At 35.4% G+C, this 16118-nt stretch overlaps 1 protein-coding gene across 12 annotated transcripts in view; it reads right to left on the bottom strand.

Moving 5' to 3' along the window:
* Positions 1-16118, bottom strand: part of LOC131801614 (F-actin-uncapping protein LRRC16A-like) — a 137688-nt gene that overhangs the window by 32690 nt on the left and 88880 nt on the right. For 9 of the 12 annotated variants that reach the window (XR_009341879.1, XM_059120441.1, XM_059120448.1 and 6 more), the window contains exons 6-9: positions 1781-2007; positions 1543-1704; positions 1352-1449; positions 1018-1059 (exon numbers count right to left, since the gene is read on the bottom strand). Coding sequence is in view for 11 of the 12 variants with exons in the window: in XM_059120441.1 (XP_058976424.1) it covers positions 1018-1059; positions 1352-1449; positions 1543-1704; positions 1781-2007 (529 nt within the window). In the remaining variant the exon portion in view is untranslated. Of the gene's footprint in view, positions 1-1017; positions 1060-1351; positions 1450-1542; positions 1705-1780; positions 2008-5761; positions 5917-16118 lie in introns of those variants that run through there. The other 3 variants (XM_059120444.1, XM_059120440.1, XM_059120445.1) reach the window with 2 other exon arrangements.

A 16118-nucleotide genomic window follows, 5' to 3' on the forward strand; every position in this document is an offset into this window, starting at 1 on the left:
TCAAACTTTCCAATAAATTATTTTTAATGTAGACATAAATTATTTTTAATGAAACTAAATGTTTCGGGGCCTCGTGGCTCCGGTCCCAAAACCAAAATAATCCTTTTGTATAACCTTATGACATTATTTAGAGAATGAAATGGACCATACATATACCTGTGAATGAAATGTCCATAGCGAACGAATTTTTCTGGAGAATATTAGATTTAGATCTACTAGAATTGTTCAAACGGAAGAACGTAACAACGACGACATACGGCCTTGAAATTTAAACTTTTATATACCAAAAAATTGAAAATTAGAGGACGAACCTTGCCATTGGAATTATTGTTTAAGCAGTAGATAAACGTCTTGTTTAATTCGTTCATTCTAGCCAAAATGGTTTTAGGTTTATAGAAACTTAGTAAAACCATATTGACCATATTTAGTAAAACCATATTGACCTTGTATACCCTAACAATTTCTCGTTTAAAACATAATCAACTTGGAATGCAATTCTAATTCATACTTCAATTATTTGAAACAATGGAAAGGCTTCATGATTTCCATGGATGTGAAAATAGAATTTTAAGCTTGATAAAAAAGTTCAGCAAGAATTTATCCTTGAGCTCCTTAAAGCATTGAAGATGAGTACTCGCGTATTGATTTTCATTTTACGTTTTTCAATGCGTAAAGTTTCAATAGAATAAAAATCGTTGTGTGAAATAATGAGAAATTGTAGAATAGAATTTTATTGAAAATTCGATGTTGTTGTAGTTTGTTATTGTATGCATGAAGTATGTATAAAGCGCAACAAATAAAAGCAACACAAATGCAACTTCAAATTTGAAATGTTATTAGAATGGACGAACAAAAAAATCAAACATTAAACAACATTTAGAGAATGATTGATTGACTGGTTGGTTGGTCGATTGAATGAATGATTTCCAATCTGGTTTTCCGTTTTTTTTGTTTTGTATGCGAAAAGAAACTCAAACACACACAGAGAGAATTGTTTTTAACTGTTGTTAATCAAACCTTGAACAATTTTTCCAAGTAGGGCACATAATGAGCTTGCACCTACAATATTTGAAATTGATTCGGATAAAAAGAAACGGGAACAGAAAAAAACAAAAATAAAGGCATACGTTGGGGTTAAATATTAGAGAAATTGGATTAGAAATGGGTTTAGCAAAAAACTAAAAAATGTATAAATAGGGTCAATGGTACATAGTTGTATATGCATATTGCTGGGACACAATTTGGACAGTTATTTACAGTTTGCAGATTTCGTTTTTGTACTTCTTTTTGAGGAAAGTAACATTTAGAGGTTAGTACTTGATGGATTAGCTTTAAGTGTAACGGCGTTTACCTTTATCCTCAATTAAATTATGACTCAAATCGATGGTACGTATTGCAGGATTAATATTTGTAATCACAGATATGGCCAATTTATAAAGAAAATCGGATCTAGAAATTAAGAAAAAGTATAAAATTAGTTGAAAATCTCAACAAGAATTGAATACCGATACAATAATAAATATCCAGCCTTTTTTAACTCACTTTAAACCTAGGGCTTCCAAATGCAACTCCTCGAGCCACATTGAACGTTTGAGCACATGCAGAATACGCTCCAAAGTTTCATTTGATAAGCGCATATGTGAAGCTTTTAAGCCACGAAAAAATGTATTGTATTCCAATGCCGATACAATGGCCATCAAGTCTCTGTTAAAGTAAAGAAAAAAAGAATATTATTAAAAAACTACACAATTTTTAAGGTAATACTTTGGGCGAGACTTACTTTGGTTCTAAATGGTCAAAATCACGTAAATTCAATATTCGTGTATCGTGTGACAAATAAATGGTATCGATATCCCAGGCAACCTCCTCTCGATATGGCACTCCATGGAAATCACACATGCAGGCATATTGAGTACTAAAACCACCGCATGGTCCAATGTTGCGCGGATCGGATGGTCGAAACTTTTCAGAGAATATACCCACTCTTTCCGGTGGTTTTATGTCGATCTGGAATTAGGAAAAAAGCACAATAAATGTAAAAACTTGTTAGAAAGAAAGGAAGTTTTTGAAGTGTTGATTTTTTTGAGATCGTCGGAACTGAAGTGTTTTATATAATAAACCATTTATAATAAGTTATCAGAAGTTACCAGAAGGAGTGCCGGTATTGCCATTTTTATACCCTACCTACCATAGTGGTAAGGGTATTATGTCTTTGTGCATTTGTTTGTACCATGAAGACGGAAGCGAGATAGACCCACATTTACTGTTGAGGATCTTAATAGAATCACTTTCTGAGTCGACTTATGCATGTCCGTCCGTCCGTATGTCTGTCCATGTATTTTTGTGAACAAAATGCAGGTCGCATTTATTATCCGATTGAGATAAAATTTTCCAAACAATATTAGTTTGACCCAAGGAGAAATTGGTGAGAATCGGTTCAATTTAGATATGGCTCCCGTATATGCCTTCAACCGTTTTTGGGGTTAATTGTGCGCCAAATAGATATGAGACAAAGACAATATCAGTTCAAATGACTTGAATTTGGGCACATCCGAATTCAGTCTAGGAGCAAATTTAGTGAAAATCGGTTCAGATATAGCTATAGCTCCCATATATATGTTTCATCCGATTTGGTGTCCCTCACATTCGTAATATACACCCACAAGAATGATATTTGGTAATAGATATCAGATAGAGCCCAGAAATATATCTGCCAAATTTTATAGAGATCGGATCAGTTTTGAATATAGCTCCCATATATATCTTTATCCGATGTTAGGTTTATTGTGCACCAAATGGCTAATATCAGCTTAAATAAACTAAATCTTGAAATTCCAACTAAATTCTTACTTGAAACAAGTACTTCAAATTTGGTGAAAATCGTTTCAGATATAGCTAAATCACCCATGTTTCATCCGATTTGGTGTTAAAGCCCCTCAAATGCGTAATATACATTCGAAAACAATGATATTTGTTACCAGATATCTTATAGAGCTCGGAAATACCTTTGTCAAATTTTATCGAGATCGGCTCAGATTTGGATATAGCTCCCACATATATCCTTAATCCGATTTCAGGTTTATTGTGCAAATAATGGCTAACATCAGCCTAAATGGAGTGAATTTCGGAAGGTACGTTACCATTTGGTGGAACTCGGCTTTCAGGTTTATTGTGCAAATAATGGCTAACATCAGCCTAAATGGAGTGAATTTCGGAAGGTACTTTTCCATTTGATGGAACTCGGCTTCGATATATATATTTTTTAATATAATCCTTCTCGAAGTGATATCATGCACCTTACTGGTTTTCTTTATGGTATTGGTCCTTATTCTTCTCCTCTGTCTAGTATCCTCGATCCTGGTACATATGGTCCAAGAAAGTCGCGCCTCTCGAATCATTCAGGTTTTTTTTTTTTGTGGACGAACATGCACTCTGGCGAAGTTGTGGTAAAAGGTTGTGCCTGGTATGATGTGTGCTTGATAAGATTCAGGGCTTGACAACAGAGTCTGTTTCTAAATTAGGTTTAACACGTTTTTTGCCTTTGAACTTTGTCTTAGAGTTAGTTGAAGCTTGAACTTTTAATTATAAACTACCAAGACGTTCGAACGATATTCTATAGAGAGAAGAGTGTTCTTTGTTTAAAAATCACTAGCGGCATATTTTCATCATAGGAGCGGCTTTGTTCATTAACGAAATATTCAAGGAATTTCACTATCCAGGCACAACGTACTTCTGACGAATTGTGGGAAATTCCCGTCTCTCACTTTACCCTTCAGATAGGACACCATATATAAGCTCTCACCTTCTTCTCCCAGGTGGAACTAACACCAATATACAAACTAGCTAAAAGTTCAGTGCTGAAAGGCTGTACTCAATCAGAAAAATTATAGAACTCTTCTCCTTTCTCCCTTCTCACGCGCTCTTTTCTCCTTTTTGAATGTCTGAAAAATCGTCTGAGCTCTCAAGATACCTCACTCGTTGGCATATCCTTTAACATACTATGGAGGGTATATTATATTGAACTCCACGAAGTAACCCTTTCATTTTCCACAGAGTTTGAATATTATCGCGAAAATATTCTGGAGGGTGTATTAAAGCCTTGGGCACGTAAACATTTTGGTCAGAGACCTTGGACATTCCAACAGGACTCAGCACCATAGCACTCCAAATACCGCAGAACAACATTCGGGCAGCGTGTGACGGTTTCACTTAAATTTGATGCCATTTCCGACATTTTTTGCTTTCAATCAATAAAATATATCGTATATTCGTATATTCCCCCTCCATATAACGGTGCTTCGCTATATTCAGTATTTTGGTGATTTTAGTTACATTTTTCAACGGAATTGTCTAAGAATCCATACTAGAAGTTCTTTCTAAAAACTTTACTTCCTGGAAGAAAAATGTCTATATGGATCGTATAGCTCGATATTCGATTTTTTTAGAGACATTATTCACCAGATCCGTTTCAAATTTGGAATTCGTAATGGGAACTACAGTCTTTGCCACAAAATTATCTATGCAGGTCCAGGTCTTCGTTTATGTCCCATATATCAATATCTCCCTAGGTACAATATTTACCGAAATTGTTTGAAATTTCGTATTTGAAGTTCCTAATAGGTACTACAGCCTGTGACAGAAAATTGTCTATGCAGATCCAGGTCTTCGTATAGCCCCGAAGTAACGGTACCTCCATATATTCGGTATTTTGGTGATTTTAGCTACATTATTCACCGGGTGTTTTCAAGTTTCGTATTTGAATATTGTAATTGCTTATGACAAAATTTGCCTATACAGGTCCACGACTTCGTACGGACCCCCTTTCCCCTTTTTCGGTATTTTTAAGATTTTGACAGAATTTTTAACGGATTTTATTTTTTTGAAATTTTCCAAATTCTTTCCAAATGGTGGAGGGTATTCAAAGTTCAACCTGACCGAACTTACTGCTTTTTAACTTGGTAATTCTTTCAATGCTAAAAATTCACAGTTGGTCAAAGATCTTTATGCTATTGGTTTTATTTTAGGAATTTTTCAAAATGATTTGAATTTTTCGAAAATAAGAATTGTATTATTTTCTAATTCTAGAATCAAGTTTTTTTTTAATCATATTTATAGAGAAGCTCATTATTAACAATAGTCATTTTAATAAAAAAAAAACCTAAGCATATACATACATCGTACGCTTAGCTTCTTTCGGCAAACTATGAAATAAGAAACCCTAGAAATTGTAAATGAAAAGTTTTTGATTACTTTTGTTTCTTGTTGACCATGTAGAAGCAAAATTTCTAAGCAACTTGAGATGTTACTGACCTATGAAATGTTTGCTTGACTTTGCTTACCAAAATATATATAAAAAGTTGTTGGATAAATAGCTGGGAAATTTGGTATATTAAATATAAAATAAGTATGGACAAGAAATTAGCACACACAAAACACAAGATTTGCTCTTGTGTCGGCGGAACTACTCTATAGATTAATGCTCGTCTTAAAAAATCCACGACAAAAAATGTAGGATATTTTTCAGAAATACAATACCATTGCAAAAATATTTGTTTTAGTTTATTATCATGTTCGAAGGTCATTTTTATATCTGAATTGGGTTGTTTCAAAATTTTACGAACATTTTTTTTGGAATATTTCCGGTACTGCCTTTGGCATTATAAAATTATAAGGTTGATTAGATTTAGATTTCTCGCATTAATAATACCTTGTTTTGAAGTTTAGGCCACCTCTAATTTCGAACGTTAATTTTTTGTTTTACCTGTGACGTTGGTCTGGGCGACAATGACATGGAATTGGTTTCGGTAAGCGTTCCAAAATACCAATCCTTGGCTTGGCAAAAATAATCGAATACTGCTCCCATGATACGTTTCAAAATATCAAAAATACACCAGAAACGCATTACCCCACGAACTAGAAAGAACTAATGCAGGCAATAAACTCGAATCTCGAATTGGTTTGAATTGAAAAAAATCATGGTGGTTATTTTCAGAACGAAACAAGTGCATCATCAATAACCACACAATATAAGTTTATAATTATTAATAAGGGACTAAAATAAAAGTGGATTCATTGATTCAAAATAGCAGCTATATCAAAGGGGTAATGAATTGCAGTGTGGTTTGAAAAATGTACAAATGTACAGGGTGAGATAAAAAAAAAACTGCAACAAAGTCAAACGCCATAATTTTTACATTTTTCTTTCAAATTTTATTGAATGAAAGCAAACAATGTCGGAAATAGCATCAAATTTTAGAATAGGTTTAGATTTGTTCGAATTGGTCACATTTGGCACGAATTATGGCCTTCAAATGGCCAATGAAACCGTCACACGCTGCCCGAATGTTGCTCCGCGGTATTTTGGCCCATTCCCGGCGAAGCGCTTGCTTGAGATGATTGACACTTTGGTCCAACGGATTGGTATCCGGAGACTTTGGTGGCCATTGTGCGGCTGGAAATGAAGCAAGAAACCTCATTTTGTAACAATTCTTGGGTGGCGCGTGCTGAGTCCTGTTGGAATGTCCAAGGTATGTGGCCAAAATGTTTGCATGCCCAAGGCTTCGATACACCCTCCAGAATATTTTCGCGGTAATATTCGACAGTTATTCTGATGCCACGGTCGATTAATACGAGCGTAGAGCGACCATCGGCTGTTATGGCGGCCCACACCATCACCATGGCCGGCTTGAGGCTTGAGTTCTGGTGGCCAACCGAAGGTGCACATTTTCAGCTGACCTCTTTGGCAAGTAAACATGATCATTTTGTTTGTTTACAAACTGCTGGACAAGGAATGTTTTCTCATCGAAGAATACCAAATTCGGTAGTTCACCACTTTCGGCCCAGCGAAGCCACCCTTTGGACTCAATTTTTTTTTCTGTTGCGGTTTAAGTTCTTGCACTTTTTGGAATTTCAATGGCTTTACCCCGAGCTCATTTTTCAATACTTGCCGAATGGAAAATTGCGATATGTTCAGCTCACGAGCCATTTTTCGGCCATTGCGACGCGGATTTCGATCAAGTCGCTTCTTTACTTTTCGAACCATTTCTCCTGATTTTGCTGTTTTCTTCCGTTCACTTCCTTGACGTCGGGCTACGCTACCAGTATCACGTTAACGAGCGATGGTACGAGACACAAAAGATTTATTCACATTTAAATGTTGGAGTGCTCTAACGATATCCAGCCAAAAATAAAGAAATCACATTATAATGCATGAATTCCATCACGAATAACATTTTTTCTGGAAAATTCTCACCAAAATGCTTTTGCACGCTTGTAAGCAATATAATGAGCTGTCACTGGAATAATTTTAACAGCGGTCGGATGAGTGACTTAGAAATGACAGCAGTCTGAAGTTGGTTGCAGTTTTTTTCATCTCACACTGTACAAGGTGGCGAAAATGTAATCCTCATATTAGAAAAATACTATAAATCTTACGATTGGCCCCTAATGTGTAATTTACAGCCAAAAAAATAGCGGAATGTCTGTCAAGTACATATACATGTACAAGGCGGCGGAAAAGTAAACTTCCGATGTTTTTGGCTGTAATTGAGACATTGGGGGCCAATCGTAAAATATATGACATTTGCTGATAGAAAAATTACATTTGCGCCACCTGGGTCTCAAATGCTTATTTTGAGGAGTTACAAATCTTTCGCTTTAACTTTCCAAATTGCACAAGGACTAACCCCACCATTTTACATGGGTGTTAGGTAAATTTCTTTGTAATCGATTGTAATTCCATGTAATTCAATTTCCCATATTTACCCAACCTAACCCGATGCATTATTTTGCATAATTTTATGATGTTTATGTGAGAGGTTTGTTCAAGCATTTAGCCATTGAAGGCAATTATGGAATGAGTGACTGTCACGCGATATCTGCGTCAAGATTTCACCTTTAGTCAAAGTGGGTAAAAACTCTGTCAAGTAAATCATGAGCTACCTAACTAGCTAATGTTGTAACAACAATGCAAATAATTTGGAGAGTTTGTTCACACTTTTAATAAAAACAAATTAAAATTTGCATGAATTATGTTTGTTTGTTGTAGCCACAAAAGGTTGTCACGAATGCATGTGATAGAATAAAAAATAAATAAGTAAAAAAGCACCTAATTTCGCCGAACTCTTAATACTCCCCACCTTAGGGTAAAGGAAACATTTTTATGTAAAAGCATCTGAATTCAAACGTGTTCCACTTTAAACTACAAATACCAGTAAGACCGTTTGGATAATGCTGCTGTTATAAAAAAAAAAAAAAAAAAAACATAAAGTGGGTGAGGCCGTTATATGGGGACCATACCAAAACGGGAACCTCCATAGACAATTTTATGCTTCAAGGATTTGTCATCTACCAAATCTTCTTAAATACAAAATTTGAAACAATTTCGTGGGTAAATGTGACTAGGATTTTCAAAATACCAAATGTCGGTGGGTATCGTTATATGTGCGCTATAGGAAAACGTGGACCTATATATACTATATTCCGCCAACGGAGCTAGAATTTTTGGAAATTTTTGGAAAAATGTGGCAAAAATCATCAAAACAGCGAATATCGATAGGTACTGTTATATGGAGACTATACAAAAATGTGGAGCTATATATTATGTTCCGCCGCCGGATCTAGAACCCAATACGAACTACATATACAAATCATCAAAATACCGAATATCAGGAGGAGGAGGAGGAGGAGGAGGAGGATGTACCGCTCTATACGAATACATGGACCTATATGTATAATCTTCGGTCATCGGAGCTGGAACCCATTACAAATAACAAATACCATTTTTAGGCAAACTCGTGGAAAAATATGGCTAAAATCATGAAAAACAGAATATCGGGATGTACCGTTATATGGGTGATATACGATATCGTGGACCTACATAGATAATTCTTTTCCAGGGGGTAAAGTACTCAGAAGAAACTCTGGTGTGGATATTTCGACAATTCCATTGAAAATGGGCTAAAATCAGGAAAATACCGAATATTGGTAGGTGCCGTTATATGGGAAATATACGATATCGTGGACCTATATAGACATTCACATCTAGGGGCCAAAGTGCTCACAAATAACTCCCTGTGTAGAATTTCAGACAATTCCATTAAAAATGTGGCTAAAATCATCAAAATACATACATGATATCGTGGACCGATATAGCTCATCTTCGAACTTGACCTGCCTGTAGACTGAAGACTAATCTGTGCAGAATTTTAGCTCGTCTTTACTCTAGCGTGATTAAAACTGACGGAAAGAATTTGATTAGAACAGACGGACGGAAAAGAATTGAATGCTGTTCAAGAACATATATACAATACACTTTGTTGGGTCTAAAGTTATTTTATCGATGATTTACAATGTATGGTGGAGGTACAACACAGATGGACAACATTTGATTAAAACAGACGGACGGAATAGAATTTTACGCTGATCCAGAACATACATAAACATTGTTAGGTCTAAAAATCGATGAGTTACACACGGAATGACGAACATAATATACCCTTCATACTATGTATGATGGAGGGTAAAAAAACCTTGGTATTGACGTCACCTTTCAAATGAAGTTTGCAGAAATAAAATCGGTTCACACATTCCAGAGAATATCACTTACAAACACAATGCAACAATATTTTTTATATATGGATTCAAAGTAAATATGTAATCCTTTGAGTCATATTTACAAAATTTGCATGAAAGTATTGAATATTGTACTGTTTGCCTGTTTGTTATATTGAATTACTTTGACATTTCTAAGAATTTAAATGACAATGTCGATACTACCATTGCCACATTCCTTGATTGAAAAGTTAATCAATCAATATAATGCCGATACACCGAGAATAAAGTTATGCACATTTTTTTTTTCAACGACGACATTGAAAACTGGTTATTTAAATAACCCAAAACTTAATCATCCCAACCGTTCTTCCTTGTAAAGCAAAAAGTTGTCTACTATGTTAAATCTATCCATCTCTTTATGACTCTAACCTTAGTATTTTCTTTAATAATTTCTTTTTTTATTTTCATTCAAAGGTAAATATTTTGCCCTGTGTAATATGCCATACGCATATGACTCATTCCCCGTCAGTGTAAGTACATAATGTATTACACATGATTATCTTCAAGAATTACATGCCATCGGAACCACTGAACAATAACAATTACTTATTCAGTAAGTCAGTCAGTTATTCAGCCGGTCATTGAATCGGTCAATTCGATTTGCCTACAATTTGAATCATCCACCCACCCAACTGACTATCCATCCATCCATCCATCGGCCGATTGCCATTTTCAATCGGTCATTTGTTTTAAACTCTTCAATTAGCCTTCGTTGTTGTTATTTTTCGGATCCAACTTATTGTAATTGGGTTAAAGACCCAAACGAACGGCAGTGCTGCACATTTAGATGGAGAATGCTTACAACAACAGTACAAATAGCTTGCAGAAATAAAAGAAAACAGAGCAGAAGAATGACAAACAGAAGTATAGGAGGAAGCAGCCAGCAACAACATAATAATCAAATGTAATCTTTAACATGTGGCCTTTACGGGTTCATTCATTTTACAATTAATATTGGTCTTTATGTCAATGAGAACGAAGAAGCTGCAGTGTCTGGAAATGTGATCCTCCAGTTGGGAGAAAAAGTAGGAAGCATTGTTGGGCATAAAAAGAGCAATGAAAATTTTGAATTAATTCTGAATGTCGTTGTAACTTCACCACCTTGTAAAAAAAAAAACAATAAAGTGGGTTATGCCGTTATTTGGGAGCCATAACAAAACGGGAATCTCTATAGACAATTTTATACTTCAAGGATTGTCATCTACCAAATCTTCTTAAATACCAAATTTGAAATAATTTCATGGGTTATCGGTGGGAATCGTTATATGTGCGCTATAGGAAAACATGGACTTAAATATTCAATGTTCTGCCGCCGGAGCAAGAACCCATTATGAACAGCAAATACCAAATTTTGGTATTTATTCGTGGAAAAATGGGGCAAAAATCATCAAAATACAGATTATCCGGAGGTACCATTATGTGAGGGCTATACGAAAACGTGGACATACAGTGTTTCGTCATCGGACCTAGAACCCATTATGACTTACAAATACCAATTTTTAGACAAATCCGCCGAAAAATGTGGCGAAAATCATCAAAATTCCGAACATAGGGAGGTAATGATAGTTGTGTTCCAGTACTTTTTTAGTAGTAAAACTAGCAGAAGAGAGAACTGTTCAAAATGTCATTCTCATTTAGGTTTGCTCAAAAAATAAGGGAACGGAAAATTAGCAGAAATGCGATAAAATGTCAAAATTCAAAATTTCAAAAGTAAACAGTCTAAATCGGACTGGTGAAACCTTACTGAAAAGAGCGCCAACATTTAAAAAATGAGTATTGAAGACGATAAGTTAAAATTAATAATTTATAATAATAATTAATAATCTGATTCCTCATTCAGCCAGTCCTCTTCACTGCTGGAATCATCCAAAAGTGAATACATCAGTTGCTCCATATTTTCTCTTTTTGTTTTTTGCACGACAAGTATTAGTTTTTCCTTTAGTTTTCAAGTTGATCATTTTCTTTATTGAAATGTATCAATACATTTTTCAACCTTGTTAGCCCTGCCAATTAAATGTCAAATTTACAATATGCACATTTCTGCTCGGCCAAATTCATGTAGCTAAAACAAGCAGAAATGTGCACCACTCAGCGCCATTTTTTTTTTTTTTTTGAGAGAGCTGCAAGTTTTGCTAGTTTTTGGAGTACAGGAACGCGTTGTAGCAGAATTAGTTCTAATTAGTACTAATTTGCAAGGTTCTGGAACACAACTGATATAAGGCAGCTGTAGCAAAATGTGGACTGGATATATCTCATTTTCACCAACCATCCTAGAAACAATACAAATTGTGCTGCCAAATTTTGAAGCTTTACGTCAAATATGGGCTGTATCGTGATGTCAACAGTCAGACGGATATTGTTAAATCGACTTAGAATTTTATTCTGATCTTGAATATATATACATTATGAGATCTACGACGAATGTTACAAACGGAATGACAAAGTTAATGCATGCTCAGTTAAGCAAGTTCTTTGCGCACTTCTTCCATTTTACGCTCAGTTTAATCGACCCACTGTATCGGCTATTTAGGCTATTGTGACTAAATTTCGAACAAAAATGTACATTGTTGGACATTAAACCACCAACTCGTAGAGAGCAAACTGAAGAAAATATTGCAGCTATATCGGCCAGTGTTAATGATGAACACCAATCATCGATTCGTCGCCGTTTGCAGCAATTGGGTCTCTGTTACTCGACAACGTGGAAATTGTTGCGGAAGGATTTAGGTTGAATTGGCGCAAGAATTGAAAGAAAACGTCCTACAGCAAAGCACACATTTTGGTGAATGAGCTCTAGGATATTTGGCCAAGATCCACTTTTTTTATCGACAAATTGTGTTCGGCGACGAAGCTTATTTTTGGTTCAATGGATACGTAAATAAGCAGAGTCACGTTTGTAGTAAAGATAAGCTACAAGCATTACCAAAGATACGAATGCATCCAGAAAAAGTCAATGTTTGGTGCGATTTATGGGCTGGTGGCATCATTGGACCGTATTTTTTGCCCAAAATGCAAGAGCTTGATTTGGAAATAATAGTTTTTTTTTTGGAAAAACAACTAGAGATCTCGTTTATTGAGAAACTGACATTCGTCCCTTTACAGTTTTTATAACCTCGGTCATATGGCTAAAGAAGGTATATATCATTTGATACGGTGAAAACGTGCCTCATCGAATTAACGATTTTAAAACCTAGTCTCTTTGACCAAATCCGGTTCAGGACATTTGGAGTTGAACTAGCGATGTCCGTCCGGATGGCTGATGCGCACGATAACACTCGAAGGGAGTATCCCATTTGGTCCAAACTTGGTACATCGTAATATTATTCTCAAACTTAAACCAAGTTCGGAGATGGGCAATATCGGTCCACTCCTTCTGGTTACTCCCGCACAAAGGGTCGAAATTAAAAAAAAAAATATTACTGCACAGAAAGAGAAATGACAATCCGATTTTGCTCCAACTTTACTAATCCTAATATTCCCATCAGTGCTATGTCAGGTGCGAAAATGGACAATATCAGTCCACTAAATCAAATTTCTACCCCACAAAGGGTCCAAATTTTGAATGATTATAACTTATAAAATGTGATATAAGAGTTCGCTTGTCTTAAAATTATACACATCACAATATTTTTATTAACCAAAGATCTGTTGTGAATGTAGAATATATCGGTCCACCCCTTCTAGTACCTCCCCCACAAAATTTTGAATATCCATGAAGCTCATAAAAGGCGAAATTAACATCCGATTCCATTCTAGACTTTGCACACACATACACATGTACATCACACTCATGCTAGACACATAGAATACGAGTACATCAAAGCAAAATTAATTTAGAATAGATAAAAGAGGAAACCTCTGACGTCAGAGGTTAATCGATTACCACCGCAGGGACAGATTCAACTTTAAGCCGAGTTCATTTATCAAATAGTCTGCAATGAAATGAAGTCAAATGATGGCAAATGCTGCGCAACGTAAGGCAAGAACAGGGCGAAGATGTGGTCGTTTAGATTTCCATAAATGATGGAAAAAATATATTTGCATTCATTCAGGGAATATTTGTATGAGAAATATGTTGTGTACATGGGAGTTTACCAGAGTTATGATTTTGAGAAAAGTCCTTGAAGGACTTTTTCGTTTTTAATAAGTATTTATCCTCCAGTGTATAGGATGTTGCTTTAAGGGCATTATACCGTATTTTGCATAAAGTCTTTTTAAGTTGACACACCACAAAAATCCGAGTCTACCTTAAAATGCATACAAGTAATGCAGAATTCCATCGAAAAATCATCTTGACTGTTGAATCCCATTTCTAACTCGGTGGCTATGTCAAGAAGCAAATAAAGTCGTATCTGGGCTCGGGAAACCCAAGAGTTATTATTGATAAGCCTCTTCATATTCTCCGTCTGACTGTTTGCTGCGGTTTGTGTTCCAGCGGGGTCATGGGACCTTACGAGGTTGGTTTAAAAGTTAGAGAGAATGGATAGAACAATGCTAACGAGAGGTGACTAGTAATTTTGAGACTAATGAATGGTAAGAGTTGGAGACTATAGATTTGGGCAAGGCTTACATCAACACGCTAATGTGACACACAAGCAATGAAAATATTGCATACAATGACTCGAAGAGCAGATTGCAATGAGCAGATACATTTTCTGTCACGTTAAAGCCAAACCGATTGGAAAATATGGTTAATTGCCTCGTAATAACTAAAATCAGGGGGTACTTTTATTTAAGGAATGTACCACAACTTGGGCTTACATTGATAATTATACCATTCACCATACAATGGAGGGTGAATTAAATTTGTAATTCCGTTTGCAAAATCTCGAAATATTTTTCGGAGACCCCAAAAAGTTTGTATATTCCAGTTCAGTATAAAATTATAAAGAGATACCTTTATCCGTCTGTCTGTTGAAATAACAGTAGAGTCCACATTATTTTATCAAAGGTTTATAATACATACAGGCTGCTTGGTATAAAGAATGGGCTATATTGGTCCACGTTTTGGAATAGCCCCATATAGCGATACCTTCTGATTTTCGGTATTTTGATGGTTTCTGCCACAATTTTTAACCAAATCAGCTGAAAGTTGACACTTGGGGTTCTTGAAAGGTCTGTTATCTCCCTGCGAAAGATCATCGATTTAGGTCTCTAATTGGAATAGCGCCCATATAAGGTTACCATCCGATTTTCGTTATTTTCTACATAACAAAAACTTGAAATTCCAAAAATTTGCGAAATTGAATGGAAAATGTGACTAAAACTTAAAGACAGTGAAATTGTAGTTAACCCTTATACATACCAAAAAATAGACCAACCGGATGAAGAGAACCGGATGCTTATTGTGGATATTATGATAATTATGGTTATTCAAAACGTTGACCCTTTTTGGGGGAGGTACCAGAAGGAATGGTTCGATCTCTACCATCTTTATAACATATCTTGTGCTGATAGAAATATTGAGATGTACCAAGTCTGAATGGAATTGGATGTTAATTCCTCGTTTTATGAGCTTTACGGATATTCAAAATGTTGGCCCTTTGTGGGGCCAAAACCTGACCTAGAACTGATGCAAGTATTAAGATTCGCAAAGTTGAAGCAAAATCGGATTATCCTTTTTTCTTTATGTGCAGTAAATAATTTTCTTTGAAAATGTTGACATGTAAGAGTATTTTGCATAAACTCACAAAAAGTACGGCTACGACTAAGTTTATGACAAAGACACTGTATACCTAAAATGAACGGATTTCCAGGAATCTTGATCCAAAAATAGCCAAAAGTGTGAAAAAAGGGGGGACTCCCTCTATTTTGATTACTTTGCGATGTAAACTTTGAAAACGCCTTTACATGTATCTCCTATGTTTAGCACTACTTGTATAATTTGTTGGATTTTTCCCGAAATTATTTTTTTTTTGCACAGTTTTATTTAAGGATATTTTTGAAGGACTCCTTCATTATTTTCCTCCCATTTCTAAAACTCTCGCAAAATTACTACTTTGCTTTTTGATATTTATGTTTGAGCGCCAAAAAAGCTTGCCTTTTTACAAAATTAAATATTTTAATAAAATAAAGTTACCATGTCATTGCAAACTCGTGGGAGTTGTGATTGTTAGCAGAGAACTTTGTGGGCTGTGTGTGAAAGAAAAGATGTTTCATAAAAAATGCATAAAGTGTAATCATACACACATACACATGTATACATGTTCATTTATTCTACATAGATGTAACAGAAACACAATCACACACATGGGATAAATGGTTGACTTTCTTGTTGTTGTAGTTAAATAAAACAAAGTTTCCACTTTAAATATATTGAAGTTGTTTAAGAGTTGGAGGAGGTTGTACCACCACTTTTTGCTTGTGTTGTGTTCTTAATGTTTTACCAAGGAATGAACTTATCCTTTCTGAGATGTAGTGGTTTTTATTTGTTATACCCCCGATGCTAGTTTCATTGTTTTATCTTTCCCACCTCGAACCCCATGAATAGTGAAATAGTTGTG

Source organism: Musca domestica, unplaced genomic scaffold (genome assembly GCF_030504385.1).
Source record: "Musca domestica strain aabys unplaced genomic scaffold, Musca_domestica.polishedcontigs.V.1.1 17, whole genome shotgun sequence".
In the NCBI taxonomy this organism is placed as follows: domain Eukaryota; kingdom Metazoa; phylum Arthropoda; class Insecta; order Diptera; family Muscidae; genus Musca; species Musca domestica.